The sequence below is a fragment of the Melanerpes formicivorus genome, unplaced genomic scaffold (assembly GCF_026170545.1).
Source record: "Melanerpes formicivorus ecotype bairdi unplaced genomic scaffold, bMelFor1.0.p_v2 SCAF_1, whole genome shotgun sequence".
NCBI lineage: Eukaryota > Metazoa > Chordata > Aves > Piciformes > Picidae > Melanerpes > Melanerpes formicivorus.
In genome coordinates this window covers 49,627,591-49,652,134 of record NW_027142353.1, presented here as the reverse complement: position 1 = coordinate 49,652,134, position 24,544 = coordinate 49,627,591, and the positions used below count along the sequence as shown (strand labels likewise).

Genomic DNA, 24,544 nt, shown 5'->3' with positions numbered 1-24,544 from the left:
TATTAAAACCACTTGTCAGCAGACCAGTGATGTGGTGACCCAGTTCTTTCAGACTCCTAAGGCATGGATTACCCACTTCCTTCTACTTAAGCATATCTAACCCCTTAAGTTTTCCCCAGGATTTGGTTACTGTAATTTCCTCTTCAAGCACTTGCTGACATCAGCTATTTCTTTCCCTATCCTACATTTTATTATTTCAGCCTTTACTGAAACATAGGCAACATATGAAACATAGGAAACTACAGGCTTGTCAGCCTGACCTCAGTACCAGGAAAGACTATGAAGCAGATTATCTTGGGGGCAATCACAGCGCACCTGCAGGATGGCCAAGGGATTAGGCCTAGCCAGCATGGATTTAGGAAGGGCAGGTCCTGCCTGACCAACCTGATCCCCTTCTATGATCAGTTGATCCACATGGTTGATGTGGGGAAGGCTGTGGGTGTAGTCTGTCTGGACTTCAGCAAGGCCTTTGACACTGTCTCCCACAGCAAACTCCTGGGCAAGCTGTCAGCCCATGGCTTGGACAGCAGCACTCTGTGCTGGCTGAGGAACTGGCTGGAGGGCTGAACCCAGAGAGTGGTGGTAAATGGTGCCACATCCAGCTGGCAGCCAGTCACTAGTGGTGTCCCTCAGGGATCAGTGTTGGGACCAATCCTTTTCAATATCTTTATTGATGATCTAGACGAGGGGATTGAGTCCACCATTAGTAAGTTTGCAGACAACACCAAGCTGGGAGCAGGTGTTGATCTGTTAGAGGGTAGAAACGCTCTCCAGAGGGACCTTGACAGGCTGGACAGATGGGCAGAGTCCAACAGGATGACATTTAACAAGTCCAAGTGCAGGGTTCTGCACTTTGGTCACAACAACCCCATGAAGCGCTACAGGCTGGAGTTGGAGTGGCTAGAGAGCAGCCAGGCAGAAAGAGACCTGGGGGTATTGGTTGACAGCCAACTGAACATGAGCCAGCCATGTGCCCAGGTGGCCAAGAAGGCCAATGGCATCCTGGCCTGAATCAGAAACAGTGTGGCCAGCAAGAGCAGGGAAATCATTGTGACCCTGTACTCAGCACTGGTGTGGCAGTTTTAGGCTATGCCTTTAAACTTCAGCTGCAGATTTTGAGCAGAAAAGTGGAAAAATATAAATAATTCATTATTGGGTGTGAAAAGGAAAACAAAAGATTATTGTAAACAAAATTCATTGGACAAAGTCTGGGGTATAGAAGCAGCTGTACCATAATAATCTTTCTCATTTCACTCCCATCCCCATTCCTTTTCTCTTTCTCTAGCTTGGCTGTTCTGCTGGGGAGATAATAACGCTTCTGGCTGGCCTTGAAGATAAGAACTAACATTCTTTCCTCTCAACTCCTCTTTTTCTACTGGTACAGCAGGGAGGAGGTTTGGGGGGGGGACAGTGGAGCAGCTTCCCTGGTCTCTGGGGGAACCAGAGGGAGGCCAGGGGGCCAGGTGGGGACAGCCTCCACTATAACAGCTTGCTCAAGGCTTCACCCAACCTGTCCTTGAATACCTCCAGGGAGGGGGCACCAACAACCTCTCTGGGCAACCTGTTCCAGCATCTCACCACCCTTACTGTCAAGAAGTTTTTTCTAATATCCAGTCTATCCAGACAGGTAGAATCACCTCCCTCATCCTTTTGGTCACACTTCTTTTTATACAGCGCAGGACATGGTTGGCCTTGTCGGCAGCAAGCACACATTGCCAGCTCATGTTGAGTTTTTCATCAGCTGACACATCTAAGTCCTTCTCCTCAAGACTGCTCTTGCATAGCCTATATTTCTGCTTGGGATTGCCCTGACCCAGGTATAGGACCTTGCATTTGGCCATGTTGAACTTCATGAGTTTGGCTTGGATCCACCTCTCAAGCCTGACTCTAAGTCCCTCTGGATGGCATCCCTTCCCTCCTGTGTGACAACAGACCAGACAGCTTGGTGAGGGAGCACTCAATGTCACTGTCCATATTGCTGACAAACATGTTAAACAGCACTGGTCCCACTACCAAATCCCAAGGGATGCCATTTGTCACTGGTCCCCATGTCCACATTGAGCTGTTGACAGCAACTCTCTGAATGCAGACATCCAGAAAATTCTTTATCCAGTGAGTAGTCTACCCCTTAAGTCCATGCTTTTCCAATTTGATGCAGGCATGCATGGGTGTGCAGCTCTTCTTGCTTGTTCTCCATGCTCTGTGCATTAGTGTAAAGGCATTTAAGTTGGTGCTCCACTGAAGCTGATTTACTGACTGGGGTTCCCTTATCCTGTACTTCAGGTGCTCTCTTCCCACCCTGTGGTCCAACTCCAGGCTCAAGGTGCCTATTAGTGTCATTGCCCTTGATGTGGGATGGATTGAGGATCCCTTCTCCCAGCAACTCTAATTTAAAGCCCTCCTCACCAGACAGCAAAGCTTGTGGCCAAAGATGAGGAAGAAGGAACAAATAGCAGTAAAGTCCCTCACATCTGCTATATGCCACATATGTCTGTGTTTTGATATTTCCTGACAAGTGCATACCTTCTAATACTTGGTAGCACATTATGTTTTGATTATCAATGCTAGTACATTTCAGGCTAGTCAGGTTCTTCCATTTGTCTGCTTGGGCCTTCTGTGTAAAATAGGTATCTCTTTCAGAATTTTTCCTTCTATTTATTTCTGCCTCAGGTATCTCCCTAGTCAGAATAGGTGTATCCTTTCACTTCCTCTACTGACTACCTGACCATTGTTTTAATAATCAGTTATTTCTTTTAATTACTTCAGTGCTTTTTAATACCTTTACTTACCAGATTTTCCTTGGAAACATGGAAAGGAAAATAATATCACTTTCTCCAGATACTCTCAACTTCTTCCTTCTTGGATTTTTTCTCCCTCTTTATCATGAAAACCTTAGATCCAGGACAATACTGAAGTATGGTCAATTTCTCAGAGAATTTATTAATGTTTCCTAATGGTAAAAAAAAAAAAAATCCCAAAACCTAATTTAAGCCATAAGGGATCATACTGGGTCCAATCCTGATTTACATCTTCAGTAATGACCTGGATGATGGGGCAGTGTGTCCCCTCAGGAAGGTTACAGACTACACCAAACTAAGAGGAGTGGCTGATACACCAGAGGGTTGTGCAGACATCCAGAGGGACCTTAACAGGCTGGAACAATGGACTGACAGAAACTCATGATGCTGACTATGAAGAACAAAGTCCTGCTGAAGAAACAACCCCATGAGCTGATAAATGCTGGAGGCTTCTCAGCTGGAAAGTAACCTTGTAGAAAAGGATCTTGGGTCATGGTGGACAGTAAGTTGAACACAAGCCAGCAATGTGCCCTTATTGCAAAGAAGGCAAATGTTATCCTGGGCTGCACTAGACAAGCATTGCCCTTTACTGGTGGCACTGGTGAAGCCACATCTGGAGTGTTGTGCCCAGTTCTGGCCTCTCCAATACAAAAGCTACATGGACATACTGGTTACTGTCCAAGGACAGTACATATGGATACTTACGGGACTGGATCACCTCTCCAATGAGATGATTAAGAAGGTTGGGACTGTTCAGACTAAAGAAGAGAAGGCTGAGGAAGGATCTTATTAATGTACATAATTACCTGGAGGGAGGGTGCACAGAGGGCAGAGCCAGGCCATTTTTAGTTGTGCCCAGTGACAGGACCAGAGGCAGGAGGTTCCTACTGTACCTGAAAAACCACTTTTTTTTTTTACTGTGAGTGTGACCAAGCACTGGAACAGGTTGCCCAAGGAGGTTGTTAGACATGTTAAACATTTCCTGTTTATGAACATGATCCTGGATAGATGGGTCTATGTGGCCCTGCTTGAGTAAGGGGGCTGGGCAAGAAAATCTCCAGAGATCACTTCCAGCCTCAACAGTTCTATGATTCTGTTCCTTCATTTTATTGTTAGAACTGTGTTTTCCATGTCTCAGTCAGTACCTTGGTCAGATCAGTTCATGAAAGACTGTGTCATTCTACTATGAGTATTTTCAACTCAGGTCTGAAACTTGCATCTTTGACTTTAGGCATCACTAAGTAATTCTATTTTCTGGATGTGTAAAGTGATAATCCTAACAATGGCACCAAGCTTATGCATCTGCCTTTCACATCTGCCTGTTTGAAATCTCCAGTCTTCTCCTTTCTGTCATCTGCAGATTATTAATCTTTTATTCTTTTCATAATTTTCTGTAAAATACATTACTTATTTGACTTGGTTTAGTTTTGGTGTGGGTTTTTTTTCCCCACAAACCCACGTTTGCCTGTTACTGAGATTTCCCTAGGAATGATTTCCTTTGAAGATGAGATTTAGCTGGAACATGGCAAAAGGCATAGAACTTCTAAAACATGTTTCTAAGAGAGTATAACCCCTCCCACTGTTCCAAAAAAACCCAAAAGAGATGATACAGAAGAGCTATATATTTCAAGAATGTTTCACACATGGCTGAACTGCTATTAACTTTAATTTGCTATAATAGACACACTGGAGACAAGAAAAAAAATCAAGGGTTCTTGGTTTGATTTTTACTTTTTCCCCCTAATTAAAGCATTAGTATGTTGGACACATTAAATCTTTGTCCTGATACAGTCAGTACAGTCACCACTGGCCAATTCAAGGAGAAAAGTAAGCTGCAGATTAAAGAGAAGATTTGGCTAAATTCCAGTAGGGTCATGTGCTATTTCAATACAATATCAGTGTCTGTACAGCACTAAAGAAGACAGAGAAGGTTTCAGCACTGTCAAGCTAGGAAACTAATTTTTTTTTCCCTCTTGACCTGACTGTACATTAAAGACTATAACCATGTGACATATTCATACCACCTACCACATATTTTGTACCACCACAGTAAGCTTAAATACAGTAAATACTGAAGTTCATGCTGCACTCCAGATTTGTTTTATATAAATCTACAGCCCACTATTTTTTCCTCACTACACTGTCCATCAGTGTTATTATATAAGTTGACAAGACTCAGTGTTAAAGCTGTTACATTAGAGCAACTTGGTATCTCCTCAATGATGCTACTTGTCTAATGTCTTTGATTTCTTTCACCTACAAAATAAACTACTTTTAGATCTTTCTTCCATTCAACCTTTTCAGAACCACTGTTTATTTTTTGGTGCCAATGCAGCTGGTCCAGGCAGATGCCTGGCCATTAATTCAGCTCTGGAGCAAGGCTCTCATCCAACCACAAACAAACAAACGGTACAGTACACATCTTATGATGAGCAAGCAGGCAGAAATAGGTTGATAATGTGACTAAAGTATATAGTCATCAACCCTACAGTGTCTGGGTACCCCATAATTTGTAATGCACCTATGCTTAAAATTCCCCTGTGAAATAAGAAAATTGTAAGTTACTCCAAATTCACAGATTAGAAAATGAAGCCCCAAACCAAAAAAGAGACTACAGTCTAAATTGCACATTGGGCAGGATTTAACATCCTAATGCTAACAAAGCACCCTATGCAATGTCTTACGTTCTTTTTATCTGGCTCTGTCACCTAACTTAGGTAGGTATATGAGCTGTTGCTGTTGTGATTGTCCATAAGCACAAGCTTAATGAAGCTGCTTAGTATGCTGCTGAAAGCCTTTACAGAATCTCAAAGCAAAGCCTTGTGCTGGTCCTGTCCCTAACAGGGCACAACCTGAGAAGCATGCTCCACCCACAGTACAGGAGGAAGGAATCCTCTCTGTCTAACAGCCTCAAAATTAACCCACAAAGAAATTGGATGAGTTATATTTTAGTCCTCTGCCACCCTACGAGCTTGAATCCACGGCCATCTGACATCCTAAGTGTGCCCTTGCCATTATTCTTAACTATTCCTGAGATAATTTTTAGAGCCAGGATGTTAATCAGTCAGAAATACAAGAAATTACATGGATGGAGAAGGAATAAGTGAGAAAGGCTGCAAGGTCATGCCTATTTTTGGGAGGGGTTTCAGACACTATTCTTGGGGCATTTCTTACCAACTCCCTATTCTCTTCCATCTCTATTACATGCTCAGTTGTGAATCCCAGTCTAGCTGCCTTTCTTCCAGTTAATACCTAGGATACATAGGACACTAACTTAGCCTTCTCACTTCTATTCTTGGGTGAATGCACCTAACTGATGATGTAGAGGTCAGTATGGCAATACTGAGCTACTTTGGGAGTCCAGTGACAAAGGTGTTCCTACTCAACTGAAAGGCCTCTCCAAGTCCTCAGAAACTATAAAATAAAATAAAAATTTAAAAATAGACATAAGAAAATTTTAAGTAGTAAAACTTCAAAGAGGTTCTGAACACCCACTTTAGCAAAGACTTTTTTCCTCCCATTCCTACTGTGAAGACAGTAATTGAAGAACTAGCCGAGACCTTCTGTATCTGAAGCCTTTAGCAATACAATACAAATCGAGAAGTGAGAAACATCAGACTACGAACTCAGCCAAATCATTAAGAGCTGGACTTGCTTTTCCTGAATTCTGCAGAAAGAAACCTCACTGAAACAGATTCAATTCTCAGTGCTCATGGTTGTACGATCAGCTTAGTGCTTAATACAGTAAAACAACTCAAAAGCAAAAGCTCACAGAAAACAGAGTTTACATCTTACAGTAACAGAATTGTAGCAGAGTTTTTGGAGCAGAAAAAAAGAAACCTCAATACAATGCAAGGAGCAGTGAGAGAACCAGAAGGAGCCTTCCAGTTATGTAGCACTGCCCTAGAAAGCAAAATTGCCCAAAAAAATACTCCAGGAACATCCAGTAAGATAAATTCTGAAAAAGCTTTTTAGAAGTTGTTTAACTGAACATTGAAATGCTGTGGGTTTGGTTTTGTTTGTTGTTTTTGTTGCTTGTTTGTTCGTTTGTTTTTAAGTTAGATTTATTACACTTTCTCCTATGAAGCCTTGAATAGCTGGACAACATACTGGTGAAAAGGAGACATAAGCTGGCTAAGGGATTTAACCTGAATTTAAGATCTTTAGTTTTCAGTAACTTGTCCATGTCAAACCACTCTGAGAGAGCTGGTAAGCTAAAAGACACACTGAGGTATTAAGTGAATATTTCTTTATATAACAGAATTTTGTAGAGCTTAGCAAGATTCACTCTCAGAGTAATGATACACTAAGTCTTATGTGCAGCAGTGACTGAAGCCCAGAGTTTCACAAAGGGAACACCAATACTCCAGTTCTTTTTTTCACACCATTTCCTTTACAATTGCCTGAAGTTACATATTTGGCTTAACACTTGCCAGAAAATTAAATTATACAGAACGATACTGCAGCTGAATTTAAAGGCCACCCACATTAGTTGCTCTCATTCTGGATTTTTCTTTGCCCTGCTATCAATGGCAACAATTTCTATCAATCATTTCACAACAGATAAGGTGACAAATCCATTACACCATCAAGAGGTTCAAACTTGGTTTCATCAGAGCCCAGCTCATGCAGACTATTGATCCTCACGGCAATTTGCTTCAGCTCTAATCCTCTTTAACTTTGTTTTCATGAGTTAGAACAGTAGCAATATATCTGTCAGTTGTGTAGCAAATCCCAACAACACGAGAAGCCTTTGCAACCCATTCTGTTTGACATTTTAAGTCAAATGAAGTTTACAAAATAACTTCCCTTCCTTCCACACTCAGAGCTGATGTTCACCAGCTGATTTAGCTGAACATTTTAACGTATTATTTTACACTCATCAAGAGCAAAATGCAACACTACGTGTTTAGTTTGACTGTAACAGAATTTGATTTTAAATTGGTATCAATAAACTGACTAGTTATATGTTACTGAAAAAAAAATCAAACTGATGCATAAAAATTATTTGGCCTAATTGTACATACAGTATGGACTTGGGGTGTGTGTGTGTATATATCTATCTATCTATCTATCTATATATATATATATATAGATATACACTCACACACAAACACATATATATATATATATGCTAAATTCTATCAGGGCTTCCGCGCAGGTGAAGAAAGGCTCTCAGTACTTGTCTAAATGCCAAGTGCCCCCTTGTGGTTAGCACCATCTCGTATTGGAAACCTGACCGAGCAGTGAGCTACTTGCGTCCTCCTCACATCAGACATTGGCTGTGGGGATTGAAGAAAACGAGTTAATCACTTTGGCCAGGATAAAGAAATCAGACTAGAGACTTGTTGGAAAGTTCAGGCTCTTTTAATATGTGTGCAGCCTTGCTACCCTAAGTGCTCATGTCCACGGTTTCCACAGAATCACTTACAGAGGTTATCTGCTGATTTGGGGACAAGGAACTTAAAATGGAGACCTCCTTTAATGTCGTTCAGATTGACAGAAGTTGCTGCTGACTCTGAAATGTTTCACTTAATATTGCTCCAGGTAGGACTGAAAAAGGCTGGAGATTGCTTCTTTATGGACTTTCTCTGGAAGACATGCCAGGGTCCCAGTCAATTGCTAAGGAATTCTTGAGAATAACCAGCTAATAAAGTCACTTGACTGCAAGACTTTTCCCTGATTGTTTTCTTTGAAAAACAAAGTTCATTCTGCCTCTGGAAATATCACAAAGCCGTTTGAATAAAATAATCTGCTGGTTTGAGCAAGGCTACTACAAGGAACAACTCTACTCAGCCCTGGTGAGACCCCACCTGGAGTACTGTGTCCAGTTCTGGAGCCCTTATTACAAGAGGGATGTGAAGGTGCTGGAACATGTCCAGAGAAGGGCCACAAGGATGATCAGAGGGCTGGAGCACCTCTCCTATGAGGACAGACTGAAGGAGTTGGGGCTGTTCAGTCTGCAGAAGAGAAGGCTCCGAGGTGACCTCATTGTGGCCTTCCAGTATCTGAAGGGGGCCTACAGGAAGGCTGGGGAGGGACTTCTCAGGATCTCAGGTAGTGACAGGACTAGGGGGAATGGAATGAAGCTGGAGGTGGGGAGATTCAGGCTAGATGTGAGGAGGAGGTTCTTCACCATGAGAGTGGTGAAACCCTGGAATGGGTTGTCCAGGGAGGTGGTCGAGGCCCTGTCCTTGGAGGTGTTTAAGACCAGGCTGGATGAGGCTCTGTCCAGCCTGATCTAGTGTGGGGTGTCCCTGCCCATGGCAGTGGGGTTGGAACTAGATGATCCTTGTGGTCCCTTCCAACCCTGAATGATACTATGATACTATGACACTATGATACTATGACAAGGAGATGAAAATTTGTGAAAAGATCTCTTGGAGGCGTCCAAAACACTTTTCTGAGGTAAGACAAAAGGACTAGGATGGGGAAGTCTTTGGGGAGGCAGTATACTGCTTAGGCAGTCAGACCATACTATAGAATCTTCTCCAAAATACTTCCAGGTTTCATGTAAAGATAGGATAGCATTTAATCTCTCTGTAGAGCTACTGGTAACTTAATCCAGGGAAAGCAAGTGTTCATTTAACAGTGACTTGCTAGCAGAATTGTCAGCTTCATAGGACATTATAAAGTGCTGATGTTCCCTATAGGCAGTTATCAACACCTACTGAAATACTAAGTCCTCAATGCATGTTTCATAAACCAAAGATTCCCCTCCTGTCATCCTGCCACCGCCTTCTCCCATGTGACACTGCCACATATTCTGCTCACAGTTTAAAAGTGACAGAAGAAAAACCCAAGGTGCTTGTGTGAAGGTCTCAGTTCTACAGTCACTATGCTCTCAGAAAGGCAGCTTTGCAAAGCAAACATCTGGCCCCTAATGTCAGGATTTTCTGAGCTGTGGTGCTGGACATTCCTAAAAATGGTGATTTATTACAGAAACCTTGATTCCTCAGCTAATCTTAACTGGAGCGTTGCTAAGGCAATGCTATCAGGAGTGTGCTCTTCTGAACTGATTTTGCAGTATGTTCTTCAGTATTTGCATACTAAAGCTGCTATCAAGGGATTCTTTCTAGCAGAAATGATGAGATATAAAGGAATAATTTTCTTTCTGCTTATATGGGAAATGATGCTTAGTAGAGAAGAGTGTAGTTCACCCAAACTCATTTAATGAAAAAAATGCAACAAATAAGTGCAGCATGTTTAAGAGAAGCAAGTAAAATTCACATCATGTTGTACTTTAGAGAGAAGGCATTCCTTCTGTAATTATTTCTGAAGTACTATATGACATTTGTATTATTCATTGGGACATAAAGGAAATTACTGACTAAACAGTTTTCACTGCTGGAATTCCCTTGTGCATCTCACTGATTAGGTAATTTTTTTACTCTGCCCCTCAGTAGACAAAAATTATTTTCTAAACCCTGGCTGTAAAAATCTGTGGTTCTGCATATAGTGTCACATGACACCTATGGGGTTTTTTTGAAATAAAAAAGAAGGATTATCTCAAGTCAGTATGAAGGCTTCAGAATGATAATTGTATATTCAAATGTTCTAGGGGTGTTTTTAACAGCAAGGAATCATTCATCAGTATGATTCTACTTCTAAAGCAAAAATACTACAAGCCATCTGCGACAATTATTGCAATTTATCAACACAGAATATCTTCTGTGCTTCCCTGTTCATCACTCCAGAATTTGCATTTGTATTCTTTTTCATTCAGGTTTTTATAGCTTGCTGACTGCCAGAGTCCCTGATGACTAATCTTTTATATTTTCCCTCAGGTGCTTGATACTAAGAATATATTTTATGCTACCTATCTCTAAATGGGATAAATTACTCTGGAGACATGTTGGTTTTTTTTTCCTTCCATTGACTGTGGTTGTACCTTAAATGACTAAATGAGATAAATCTCTTTAGTATCTTTGAAATACTTCCTCTGTTAAATACAGCCAAAATTGCTCAGGAATAATCATTAGAGATCCTTCCCATAATAGATGCATTAAGAAGAGTGTGACCAGCAGGGTCAAGGGAGCTTCTCCTCCCTCTCTGTTCTGCCCTAGTTAAGACCATGTCTGGACTACTGTGTCCAGTTCTGGGCTTCCCACTTCAAGAGAGACAGGGAAATACCAGAGAGTGTCCAATAGAGGGCCACAAAGATGCTGAGGGGTCCGGAGCATCATCATTATGAGGGGAGACTGAGATACCTGGGGCTGTTCAGCCTGGAGAAGACTGAGAGGGGATCTTATAAATGCTAATAAATATCTAAAGGGCAAGTGTCAAGAGGATAGGTCCAGTCTCTTTTCAGTGGTCTCCCTTGATAGGACAAGGGTCAACAGGCACAAACTGGAACACAGGAAATTCCACTTAAACAGAAGGAAAAAATCCTTATTTTGAGTGTGATAGAACACTAGAACAGGCTGCTCAGAGAGGTTGTGGAGTCTCCCTCTCTGGAGACATTCAGAACCTGCCTGGATGTGACCCTGTGCAGTGTGATCTTGGAGAACCTGCCTTAGCAGGGGAGTTTGACTACATAATATCCAAAGATCCCTTCCAATCCCTGCCATTCTTTGATTCTGTGATAACTCCAACTGCATAGTTCTAACTTCCTTGGGAACATAGGTTAGAAAGACTTGCAAATCCTATTTAATTTTCTAAATACGCTGTTCAAAATAAAATCTACTGTGTACTTCTGCCATATTATAGAAACTGCATCATCTTGCTGGAAGAATTACTTTGCCATCTTCCCACAGAGCCTCATATGCAACTGCTAGTTGAAATATCATAGTGTACTTTTGATTTAACAGACACACACATGATTTTATCTATACCCGCTCTCAGCATTTTTTCTTTGAGCAAGTGCAGATTGATGACTGGCTGCAAAGCTCTTTGCTTTTCCACACCCACTCACCACATCTGCTCTTTATTCTCATCTGTGGAAAAGCTAAATATTCTCCCCAACTCCCCTGAACAACTGTCAAAAACATAAAAAAGATCTGCATAAACCTATATGCTTAAATATCACAACATTATCTGTGGGGATTTTTTTACCAGGGTTTTATCTCCTCAGTTTTAAAAGAAAAGAAAGCAGCACTGAGTTCTCCAAGAGTATCTGTAAATGTACACTGACCTTTAGGATAGCTTCAGTGGAAAAAAACAAAACCACACAAAACAAACCAACAAAAAACACAACAGCAAAGCCCACAAAATACATCTATTTTCTTCTCCTCTTTCCACCTCTCAAAAACTAAAACAAGGAAAAAATAATACTTCACTAAATTCCTAAGAACTATGTTTTCCCCCTCTGGATAGCAAGCAGAAGAATGTATCCTGTCTAGAATGGAAGGCTGAAAGAAGGACATAAAATTGCAGAAGTAAAATCTAAGGCATGGCACATGGGGTCCAGACTTCCCTAGGTGTGTCACAGGTTGAGTTGAATTTGCTGCTGATATTCAATCCCATGCTGTGTCGTGCCAGATTCAAAATGAAAGTTCTGGCTGAAGCAAAGTATTATGGGCCTTGAAGCTCAGACTGTAATATGAGAGGTTCCCAGTTCATGTTGCTATTTTCATTTTCTGGGCTTGGGGTGTTGTAGTCTTTCACAGGGATGGCAGCAGGATGGGGAGTGGTGGGGAGGGTTAGCTTGCTGCTTTCTGCATTTTGCTGCACTTTTTCTGCTAATAGGCTAAGGTAGTTGTGCATTGTTACCACATTTTTTGTCATTAAAGCTCTTTATCTCAACCCAGAGGGTTTTTTGTGTTACTTTCCCGTACTTCTGTGTTAACCATTACAAGGTGTCATCAAGTCCAGGACTCCCCATACTGTCTTCTGTCAGTTGTGCTGTCATTTTTTTCCTTTATGAGAACCAAACTTCTCAGAACCACAGCTCATAGGTGAGAAGGCAAGGCAGTATTTAGTAAGGGTTTAAAATGTATTGGATTGGTGTAGTACAGCTTCTGGTAAAGGAAATTGGCAAGGTGTAATTTGATTGGGTAAGAGAGTACTAGCAATTGGATGGAAAGAAAAACTTCTGATACTGTAAGTATGCAAAACAATCTGTGCATTACAAGCTGACAGGAATAACACTGTCTGAACCAGACTCTACTGTTAATTTTCCAGATCAATGTTCCATCTTCAAGACTTTTCTTCAAACATAATTCTAGTTATATTTTCAAATCAACTCCATGAAACAGGAAAGTAGAGATGGGAAAGATTTTGTTCTCTAATTACCTGCTTTAACAATAAATAAATTAATCAATAAATCCTGCCAACTCAGAAACTCACTATGGTCTTCAGGACAGTACTAAAATTGGCAAGAATTTTTACTGTCTGAAAGAAATGCGTTAGATCAAATTTTAGTTAATTTTTCACACCCTGCTTACAACAGATAATCATTACCACTATTAAGGCATGTAGCCCTCCCTAGGCTCAGTAAAGTCATATTAATCTTCAGAATCTGACAAAAAAAAATTAGATGGAAATACCTCTGTAAATGTAAGCAACTGGAACAAAAAGCATCCGAGCCCTGCCTCATAATGTTCATTATTTCTGCTTATCACAGAGAATCACAGAATCACCAAGGTTGGAAGAGACCTCAAAGATCAAGTCCAACCTGTCACCACAGACCTCATGACTAAACCACGGCATCAAGTGCCACATCCAATCCCCTCTTGAACGCCTCCAGGGATGGTGACTCCACCACCTCCCTGGGCAGCCCATTCCAATGGCAAACGACTCTCTCAGTGAAGAACTTTCTCCTCTCCTTGAGCCTAAACTTCCCCTGGAGCAGCTTGAGACTGTGTCCTCTTGCTCTGGTGCTTGTGCTACAAGGCACTATCTCATCTTTATCTCCCTTACCTGTTTCTAAAAATGGATAACAAACAAAAAAAGAAAAAGCAGTCCTTGTTTTCACTTCATGTATCCTCCTACCATCACCTCTCCCACCAGCCCTTCTCTATTTGAGAAGTTCATTGATTACTCTGCAATTTGTTGTTAACCAACTAAATGCCACAGTACTCACCAAAGGCATTTGATCAAAGGTGCGAACAATGGACAGTTGATCTAGAAATAAGCAGAAAATTTGAACCATTGAGGTAATTTCAACATATAGTCACTAATTCTATTGGAAAACAATTATGAATATCTGTTTCTACCTGCTGGATTTCCATGAATAAGCTCCATCTTATCTTGAAGAATATTAATCTGCCTCTCCAGCTGTCTGTTCAGTTCTACTTGTGTCTCATATCTGGTTTTCCATTCATTACCTTAAAAATAAGTAAGGGGTTATTCTATTTCCCAGATTACTTCAAGTCATTTCAAGTGAAAGCCAGTATTTTTTCAAGCTGTCCCCACTTTCTTTTTTACTGAAGACTGAGGAAAATCTCCACTTAATAAAGCTCCAAATCAGAATCTTTGCTTGTAAGAGCCTACACAAAAGATCTAATGGGCCTACAGAAAAGAATTAATTTTCTGTGTTTCTCAATCAATTAGCAAGGTTCTCTTGCTATTCACTTACCTTCATCTTCAACACTGCTAAGCTTTTTTTCCAGTTCTGTTACAGTGTTTCTCAGTTCAAATATTGAGATTTCAAGCATCTGCCTGTGGTGTTTAGAGAAGTCAATAAATCAGCTCTTTCATTAATCCTGTTCTTAATGAAAAATAATATATTTTCAGATGAAGCATCTATTGGTCTTTCTTATTGAATTACATCATCTTGTCCACACCTTTTTAATGCCATTTTCTCTATAGATATGTGGTGGGTTGAAGTTTTCCCCCCCCAGCATTAACTTCAGCCAGACTAACTCAGTTAGAAGGAAATGAAGCTGTCTTTAGAAGTAAAAACTACACTCTGCAATGGAATGCAATGAATATGTACAAAATATACAGTATTTACAATATTATACAGATATTTACAATTAGCAAACAACACAAACCACCACCACCCACCCCAGCCAAAAAAACCCCAGGGAAGCCATTCCACTGCCCCCCAAGCCCCTCTGTCCCAGGAGAGAGAAAGCAGTGGGTTAGACTTATCCAAGGCCAGCCAGAAGCATGTTATTTCTCTCCCGAGCAAAGCAAACCAGCTAAGATCAAAAGAGAAGAGCGGAGGAGAGAAGGGAGAGGGTAGAGAGAAAGGCATGGGAATGGGAAAGAATTGTTATCACAGTATCACACAAAATCACAATATCACCAAGGTTGGAAGAGACCTCAAAGATCATCGAGTCCAACCCATCACCACAGACCTCATGGCTAGACCATGGCACCAAGTGCCACATCCAATCCCCTCTTCAACCCCTCCAGGGATGGTGACTCCACCACCTCCCCGGGCAGCCCATTCCAATGGTGAATGACTTTCTCAGTGAAGAACTTTCTCCTCACCTCAAGTCTAAACTTCCCCTGGTGCAGCTTGAGACTATGTCCTCTTGTTCTGGTGCTGGTTGCTTGAGAGAAGAGACCAACCCCTTCCTGGCTACAACCACCTTTCATGTAGTTGTAGACAGCAATAAGGTATCATAGTATCATAGTATCATTCAGGGTTGGAAGGGACCACAAGGATTATCTAGTTCCAACCCCACTGCCATGGGCAGGGACACCCCTCACTAGATCAGGCTGCCCAGAGCCTCATCCAGCCTGCTCTTAAACACCCCCAGGGATGGGGCCTCGACCACCTCCCCGGACAACCCATTCCAGGGTTTCACCACTCTCATGCTGAAGAACTTCCTCCTCACATCCAGCCTGAATCTCCCCACCTCCAGCTTCATTCCATTCCCCCTAGTCCTATCACTACCTGAGATCCTGAGAAGTCCTTCCCCAGCCTTCCTGTAGGCCCCCTTCAGATACTGGAAGGCCACAATTAGGTCACCTCTGAGCCTTCTCTTCTGCAGACTGAACAGCCCCAACTCCTTCAGTCTGTCCTCATAGGAGAGGTGCTCCAGCCCTCTGATCATCCTTGTGGTCCTTCTCTGGACACGTTCCAGCACCTCCACATCCCTCTTGTAATAGGGGCTCCAGAACTGGACACAGTACTCCAGGTGGGGTCTCACCAGGGCTGAGTAGAGGGGGAGGTCTCCCCTGAACCTCCTCTTCTCCAGGCTAAACAATCCCAGCTCCCTCAGCTTGTGCTCAAGGCCTCTCACCAGCCTCGTTGCCTTTCTCTGGACACGTTCAAGTGTCTCAATGTCCTCTTATCCCAGACTTTTACCCAATGAATTTGTTTAGAATGATCTTTTGGTTTCCTTTTTACACCCAATAGTGATTTATTCATATTTTTTCTACTTTTCTGCTCAAAAAAATCTGCAGCTAAATTTTAAAGGCATAGCCCAAAACCACCACAGGATACTACAGTGCCTTAAAACCAATAGGAGCATTTCTACTTTGTGAAACAAACCAACATTTCCTAAAATTTAATAATGGTCTAGCAAATCAGCAGAATTAAACAAACGTAGTGAAGACACTGGCCTTAATTCTTCATCTAAAAGAAGATGCCAAAGGAATATGATTTTTTAAAAACAAAACCAAATGAACAAATAAAAAAACCAACCAAACAACTCCAAAACAATATGCCCAAGGGATGTGCTATTTGAAATTCTGAATTCATTCTTCATTTTGATTAATAATCTTCATTTTTATTAATAATGATTAATAATCACATTCCAAACTGTACCTGTAACAACTGAACAAATAGCCTGTATTACAACTATCAGAAAAGAAATCCAGCGATTGAAATGAGTGTAACACAAAAAATGCAGGAGCTAAAGCCACCATTTTTGTCAGTACTTTAAATTCACTCTTGTGGGAAAATATATCTTTTTGCCCTTTGATTGCTGTTGTACACTGGTCAAGCATCCAGACAGCTGACAATTACCACAGAAATCTGGCTTTTTCGGCTTTGGAAAGTATGACCAGAAGCAAAAGCTAGTAGAGGACTTTGATGAGAGCACAACCCACCTGCATGCATCACACAACAGCTGAATGACTCTCATCCTTGTTAAGTGGCAAAATGGTAGTTCAGTGTGCTACAATGAGTCATATGATCTCATTAACTCCAGGAGAAAATTACTGCTAACTAAATTATTTACCATATTTATGCCAACAGCCTGGTTCTTTTTGCAGATGTCTATGGAGACATACTTCTGCCTGAGATCTCAGGAAGTGAGCCTACACCAGCACAGGTGCACACAAAACACAACACAGAATCACAGAAACACACCACAATGAAAGAGCAGTTTAGGATTTGGTCCTTTAAAGTAGAGTTTAGAAGGCAAACATTTAAAAAATACTAAATGTTTCTTGGGTGCCTGAAATTTTCAGTGCCCAAATTGAGATATTTCAAAAGGTCTGAGAACACAACTCTGCAAGGCCATTTGGAAAACACTTTACAATGCCAATGTGACCATAGATGTCTTTGAAATCTTGGCCTAGCTCACTAAAACGTGCAAGAGAGTAAATCACTGTGCTGTCCTAATTTTTGTTGTTGTTGTTATTGTTTGTTTTTTAATAAAGAGGAGCTTCTATGTCAGCATGATTCTTTTTTCAAACACATTTATAATGAGAAATGCTCTTCAAGAAATAGTTAATTAGTCCATGGGAAATCTGATAGAGCTGATTACTGAGAAATGGTAGCACCTGTTGCACTCTTCCTGCTCACATTCAGTCAGCAACGATTCTTTTCCATAGCTCGAAACATCACATTTTAACTAAGAAGCAGAACAGAATCAACCAATTTAAAGAAACAGAAGAGGTATGCCTGGAAGAATGATGGCTGGAGAGCTGAAATAGCAAAGGTTTGTACAGAAGAGTAATTTAAAGTAATTCAAGTAAGTTTTCAGTGCAAGAAACACAACAGAGCCCACTAAAACAGACGTATTGAATTACAGGAGACAGCTGGTCTTCCCATCCCTTCTTGCTCCATTGCTCTTTTTGTTCCTACCAATGTTAAATTAGAGGGAGGGGAGATACAGGCAAAGAAACACATGTACAGGCAGTTTGCTGGTGACAGAAGGGTGTGGTGAAGCCTCAGCAAAAGATAGTCTTCAAACATGAATCAAAACTCCTAGATGAAGGAAAACTAAGGGAAATTTGATTGATGCTACCTGTTTGCTCCCACTCCAAATGAAGGAAGCAGATAGGTGAAAGACAGACAAACTCCTATTACATTGCTGGAATCATCCCAATATAAATAGATAAGGCTTCTGCAAAGCAGATTTCTATCAACCTCTCAGTGCTTGGAAAAGAGGAAATTGTGATGACAGTGTTAAAATGGGATTTTTTGAAGGAAGTAACACTGAAAATTTAGACACAGTCAAATCTGTAACTAGAACTGAGATATATCACAATGAAATTTTTTCCTTCTCAATTGAATCCTATCTAGGTGCTTACCTGGATGCAGAGGGATAACACAGTTCTTCATCCAATATTTTCAGTTTTAATTTGTGTTACTATTTCAAGACTATACAGAGTATTTCTTACATTACATTTTATTATTCTTCTTTCACTATTTGCAAAACTGCCAGCCAACGTGCAATTGTATTTTGTCTTGATGAAAATGTGTACAGAGATGAAAATTGTCAGGTGTCAGACTGTAATTGCTACACCGACAGAAAATCTTATTTTCATTTAGGAACTGAAACCAGTTTTTAAAAAAAATCTAATTATTGTCAAGCATCTAATACACCAATAGCACCCAGAAGGTAGCCAGGGTGGAACCCCCCCTCTTTTGGTCTGTGCATATGGAGAAATAAATCACTTTGACTAGCTTGGAAATCACAGTATCACAGTATTACCAAGGTTGGAAGAGACCTCAAAGATCATTGAGTCCAACCTGTTACTACAGACCTCATGACTAGACCATGGCACCAAGTGCATGTCCAATCCCCTCTTGAATGCCTCCAGGGATGGTGACTCCACCATCTCCCTGGGCAGCACATTTCAATGGTGAACAACTCTCTCTGTGAAGAACTTTTTCCTCTCCTTGAGCCTAAACTTCCCCTGGCGCAGCTTGAGACTGTGTCCTCTTGTTCTGGTGCTGGTTGCTAGAGAGAAGAGACCAACACCTTCCTGGCTACAATCACCCTTCAGGTAGTTGTAGAGGGCAATGAGGTCACCCCTGAGCCTTCTCTTCTCCAGGCTAAACAATCCCAGCTCCCTCAGCCTCTCCTCGTAGGGCTTGTGCTCAAGGCCTCTCACCAGCCTTGTTGCCCTTCTCTGGACACGTTCAAGTGTCTCGATGTCCTTCCTAAACTGAGTGGCACAGAATTGAACACAGTACTCAAGGTGTGGCCTAACCAATGCAGAGTACAGGGGTAAATCTCTTCAGCTTTTTAATGTATCAGAGTATTTTGCATTTCTGGAGTTATTTCCTATTACTGTCAATTTACTGCAGCCATATGTAGCTGCCTGCCCAGAGACCTGGTCTGTACTTAGAGGGGTTTTAGTATGAATCTACCTGCAGTCTCAATGTGTCAAACATAACTGGAGATATTCAAAGCCTATGAATCTCTCCCATGTCAATGGACAATTTACAGTCTTCACAGAAGAATTCCTATAAATCCTGGAAGCTCACATTTAAGTCATCAGGAGAACTTAAGTACACCCTTGCATACTAAACATAACAAGTAAGCTCTTGTGAAGAAAAGAGGAAAAACAAAAACTGCAGTTCAGATAAGAAGGCTGTGATTGACATTAAAAAAAATGCTAAGTTTCTTTTTAAGACAGTATACAGGTGATATTTTATTTGAAAGTGACAGCTACTTAGGATGAAGGCTATTTTCCTGCACCTTTTGCTATCCAGATCTGGATATCTGGTACATGTATCAGGCTAAATGCTGCCTGAAGCCATTTTCTGTAGTGGAGAAGAAAACCAATGGAACGTTAGAGGAGAAGCTCAAGGCACATCATCAGTTCTAGGGCATTAGTTCTGTAACATGGCAGACCTTTACCATTTCCTGTGGAAGATAAAATATAGAGAACTTACAAATAAAGCAGAAACAATACTGTGCAGTTCCAAAGGGATGACAGGGAAGTACTTAAATCTACAGGCTGCTGACACTTGCAGTCAGCAGTGTGCTAGGAAAATTCTGCAGCTTTCCTTGCCATGAAAACCACAGAAACCAAAATCTCACAAGCTGAATTAACACACAACTCTGTCAACATTAGTGTGTAGCTGATACACATCAATATATGGCTTCAAGATCTCTTTATCTATTAAGAAGTATTCTGCAGTATTATATGCCTTCTCTCTGACAAATATTTGCCATGACATTTCCCAATCAAACCTGTACTTAATCTTGTTTATAGTAGTTCAGAGTCAAATTTAAGCTGACTTTCATTGACACTTTTGAAAGATTTCACAGTACTACATCCACAGTCATTGAGAGTCAGCAGGTACTTTAGGTACAGACATGGATGATGGAATTTTATTCTTTGAAGTAAAAATCTCTTCTTTTTAAGTGTTACATGAGAGTAGTAGGTGGGCTGTTATCAAACTGTCTAAATGGCACAATAATCATATAAGCCAGTAAAAAGACAGGGGTGTGAAGAGATGCAAACATCTATCTGTAAGGCAGTTATCCTCAGCTTGCTTTATGACAAATGGAGAGAAACAGGCATCACCTAGGGTGTGAGTCATCTCATGCTAAACCAAGCAGCCAAAGTAGGTCTGATGAATCACACTTTCAAAGGGCCCTTCCATATTCACTGACTATACATGCCACCGGTTTAGATGTAGATGTCTAACAGGCCAGGACATTAATGGTTGAATAAGTAACTTCCATGAAATTGACAATAATGGTAAAGTCTATTTGTACATACAAGATAGACGCAGGAAATAGGTCCAGAGTCCACCTGGAGCAGCAAGTCTTTTAGGGTCATGTCATCAAAACAAAGGCTTTATTAATTATGTATTTTAATCTCATCAGCCAGTAAGTCACCACTTCATAATGTGTGCTAGGCTTTGGGCCCAGGCTTGGAGAAAACTCTCAGGAATATCAGCAAGAACTTAAGGTGCAAGAAGAATCTAAAATGTTACTAATTAAAAAAAAGAAATCAGAGCAGTGAAACAAAGCTAGGAATATTCTGCTTTTGTTACCTGAAGGCCTAGAATATAAGCATTGTGTCAGGTAAAAAAATCGGTGCATGCAGAGGATAATTTATATATTACACAGCCACACTACTGCTTAAGGCATTTAGTACAAGGACTTTTGCTTAACTAGATTGATGCAAGTATATCCAAGCTGCTTTTTTGTGTAATTTTGGACACAGGAGCTGCCCAAGCATTTTGACTCTGCTAATATTCGCTTCCCCTTTTCCATTAGTGAATAAAAATTCTGTAAAATCCACAACTGCAGGACTAATGTCGTAGGGTTGGAAGGGTAAGGCCAAAAAGCCTCCTCCCTCCCCCCTGTAAAGTAAAGGGAAAGAAAATTGAAGGGAAAAGAGAAAAAAAACCTCACAGCTGAATTAGCAAAGCAATGGGTGCTGTATATTTACAAAGCAGGGAAATGCAGGGGAATATATACAAATTTACAATATTTACAATCTATACAAAGATATACAATAAAGTAGCACAGAAATGAGAGTTCCCCCCTCTGCTGAGGGGGTTCCCCACCTCCGCTCCCCCTTCTCTCCCCCTTTCCCCAAAGAAGGACATCACTACCCATTGCAGGCTCGAACCCACAAATCTCAACACTCAGAGTCTCATGCTCTGCATCCTAGCCACAGAAAGAAACATTTTCCAGGGCAGAAATCAGTATGGATTAGAATGTTGGAAAATGGTTTGGAAATTTAAATAGTAAGACTCTGACTTAAGGCATCACAGAAGCTTCTGACAGATTTCTAAATTTTAATTTATGGACATTCTAAAGGCAATCATGGTCTTTAACACAGGGGAAAATGTTTAACTTCCTAAGGAAACTAAGAAAAAAAAAATGCATCTGAGAATCCCAGCGTTGCATGAACTCAACAGTTAGAGCCCTGAAATATTTGCTGTTTAAGCCAATTGGTAGCAATAACAAGTCCTCATCTTCTCCGCAAACTGCACTAGAGAGATGCCATACCTTCCCTGTAAATTTCAGTGATATTTGCTGATAGTACAGTGAAATCCACTTCTTGTATTCAACACTGACAGAAGTGTGTTCAAAGAGCACTTCGTTGTCCATTTGTTTCAGCTTGGCATGCACCCGTGTGAAGTCTTTCCATTCTACCCCATCATGGCTTCCAATCCCAGTATTCTGGTCTGGGCTTGGATACATTATGTTTTCTTCACAGTAGCTCTCATGGTTCTGTTCTGGATTTGTGATGAAAACTGGGATGAAAACTGGGATGAGCTGGGATTGTTTAGCCTGGAGAAGAGGAGGCTCAGGGGTGACCTCATTGCCCTCTACAACTACCTGAAAGGTGATTGTGGCCAGGAAGGGGTTGGTCTCTTCTCTCAGGCAACCAGCACCAGAACAAGGGGACACAGTCTCAAGCTGCACCAGAGGAGGTTTAGACTCGAGGTGAGGAGAAAGTTCTTCACAGATCGAGTCATTCACCATTGGAACGGGTTGCCCAGGGAGGTGGTTGAGTCACCATCCCTGGAGGCGTTCAAGAGGAGATTGGACGTGGCACTTAGTGCCATGGTCTAGTCATGGGGTCTGTGTTGATAGGTTGGACTCGATGATCCTCGAGGTCCTTTCCAACCTAAGTTCTACTGTGATACTGTGAAAACAATGTTGACGATACACTGGTATTTTAGCTGCACTCAGCAGTGCTTATATATCAATGCTTCTTTCCAATTCTCACGCTGCCTTGCCAGCGACCAGGCTGGGAGCGCAGAAGAAGTTGGGGTGGACACAATCAAGACAGCTAACTCCAGCTGATTGCAGGGATATTCCATACCGTATGGTCATCTTCAGCAATAAAACCTGGAGGACTGAAGTTTGCTGGGGCTGTCTTGCTTGGGAATTGTCGTTAGACAGCTGGTTAGGAGAAGCAGTGCTCTTTTGCACTGCATGCTTTTCTTGGATTTCTGTTTTTTTTTTGTTTGTTTTTTTTTTTTTTTTGTTTTTTTTTTTAATTTTTCTTTATTTTTTATAATTTATTAAACTGCCTTTATCTCAATCCAGGACTATCAGTTTTACCTTTCTGATTCTCTCCTCCCTTCCACTGTGTGAGGAGTGAGTGAGTAGCTCAGCAGTGTTTAGCCTCCCAGTCCTATCTTCCATGCCTTTTCGACTCAAATTTTTAACTTGGGGTCCTTGTGCCAGGCCCAGCTGGGCCTTTGGCCAGCTGTTCCTATTACCATCAACCCCCGTGTTCCTAGCTTAGCTGTGGGACCTCCTGGGACACACACAGCCCCCAGGCCGCCCCCACCCACCGCATCAGCCGAAGCACGCCCAAGGCAACAACCACCATTTTGCCGCAGGGAGGCGGCAGCAGCCGGCTCCTGAGAGCAGCTGGCCGCTGCGGTGCTCAGCTACAGCCCAGTCCTCCGCGGGAACTCACTTCTTCTGCCTCTCCAGCTCCAGCGCCAGGAGGTGGGGGTCTCCCTCCCGGCTGCCGCCGTCTTCTCCCATGGCCCCGGCGTCCCGCGTCGGCGGCCGTTGCCCGGGGCAACGGGAGCTGAGCGCCGGGCGGAGGCCGGGGGGCGTGGCGTGGCGTGGCGTGGCGCAGCCCGCCCTCCTGCGGCCGCAGCGTGGCCAGAGGCAGCGTGGTCGTGGAGGCTGGCCTGGCCCCCTCTGTGTGTTGAGGGTCCTCTGTCTTGGCAGCTGCTGAGGCTCTCCAACTGCCCGTGAAAAGCGGGGAGAGGGAGACGGGCCCTGGCAGCCGGCATCGCCTTCACGGCCTCCACCTTCATGTTCCGTCTGCCAGCACTTGTGTCAGCTCTCGCCAGTCTCCGCGTTTGATGCGATGTTTTTCTTTCCTTAGTCCATGGGAATCCCCCAGCATGTGCTTCGGTGCAGCACCATAAATTAATGGGGAAAACATGATACAGTTTTGGCTCTGTTAAGGAATTTTGACGGTGTAGGACAAAGCGTTGGTGCGCTGAGCTTTCCATGACCTGGGAAGCACAAATGTACAGATTTTTGTTTTCAGCACTTCATTCAAATGGAAAATAGCAAGTTTTAAATAAGTGCTTTGTCCCACATAGGAAAGCAGGCATAGCACAGCGGTGCCTGGACCAAAAAAACCACCTATCCTATGTTTTAGCACACCTGATAATTGTAATCAGTGCTGTGCATTAAATAGTTCACAGGAAAGTAACCTGAGATAGGACAGAGAGCTTTTAATCAGTCTTATCACTGATCAAGTCAATAGAGTCAATTAGTCAATATATACTGGCTAATACTTAAACTGTCTTACAATGCTCCTGTTTCATGCTTTAAAATGTCTGATGCTGCATTTTTTCAAACAAGAAATTTCAGATCCATTCGTGGCTTTCTCAAGGTAAAGCTTTATGAGGTGGATTGAATTAATCTAACAGTGTAACACTGCAATAGGGGCATCATCCCTGTCAGGCTTTCCCTATCATCTTCTCCAGCTGTTTCAGTGCCAGTTCTGATATTTGTGTAACTCTCCAACAAGTCAGTACAGTTCATGAATATTCAAAAACTTACATCAGGGACCATGTTTAATGTTTGCAGTTTCTGCTGCTTAGTGAGCTGAAATGGCTCAGCAGCTGCTCAGAAAAGCATTGAGTTGCTGTAAGGGACAGGGTGAATCTGTGAGTAATTAGTGTTCTCTTCAATCACTTCCCATTTCATGAG

The 24,544-nt window shown here is 41.9% G+C and overlaps 1 protein-coding gene across 4 annotated transcripts in view; it reads right to left on the bottom strand.

Annotated features, from left to right (window-relative positions):
* CCDC169 (coiled-coil domain containing 169) overlaps positions 1-23,415 on the bottom strand; it is a 30,642-nt gene extending 7,227 nt beyond the window's left edge. Inside the window, exons 1-5 of one of the 4 annotated variants that reach the window (XM_068141469.1) lie at positions 20,610-20,718; positions 19,577-19,744; positions 14,317-14,399; positions 13,955-14,065; positions 13,822-13,862 (exon numbers count right to left, since the gene is read on the bottom strand). In XM_068141469.1, the coding sequence (XP_067997570.1) occupies positions 13,822-13,862; positions 13,955-14,065; positions 14,317-14,395 (231 nt within the window). In that variant the 5' untranslated portion in view covers positions 14,396-14,399; positions 19,577-19,744; positions 20,610-20,718. Of the gene's footprint in view, positions 1-13,821; positions 13,863-13,954; positions 14,066-14,316; positions 14,400-19,576; positions 19,745-20,609; positions 20,719-23,282 lie in introns of those variants that run through there. The other 3 variants (XM_068141555.1, XM_068141377.1, XM_068141638.1) reach the window with 3 other exon arrangements.
* Between the last annotated feature and the right edge of the window lie 1,129 nt (positions 23,416-24,544).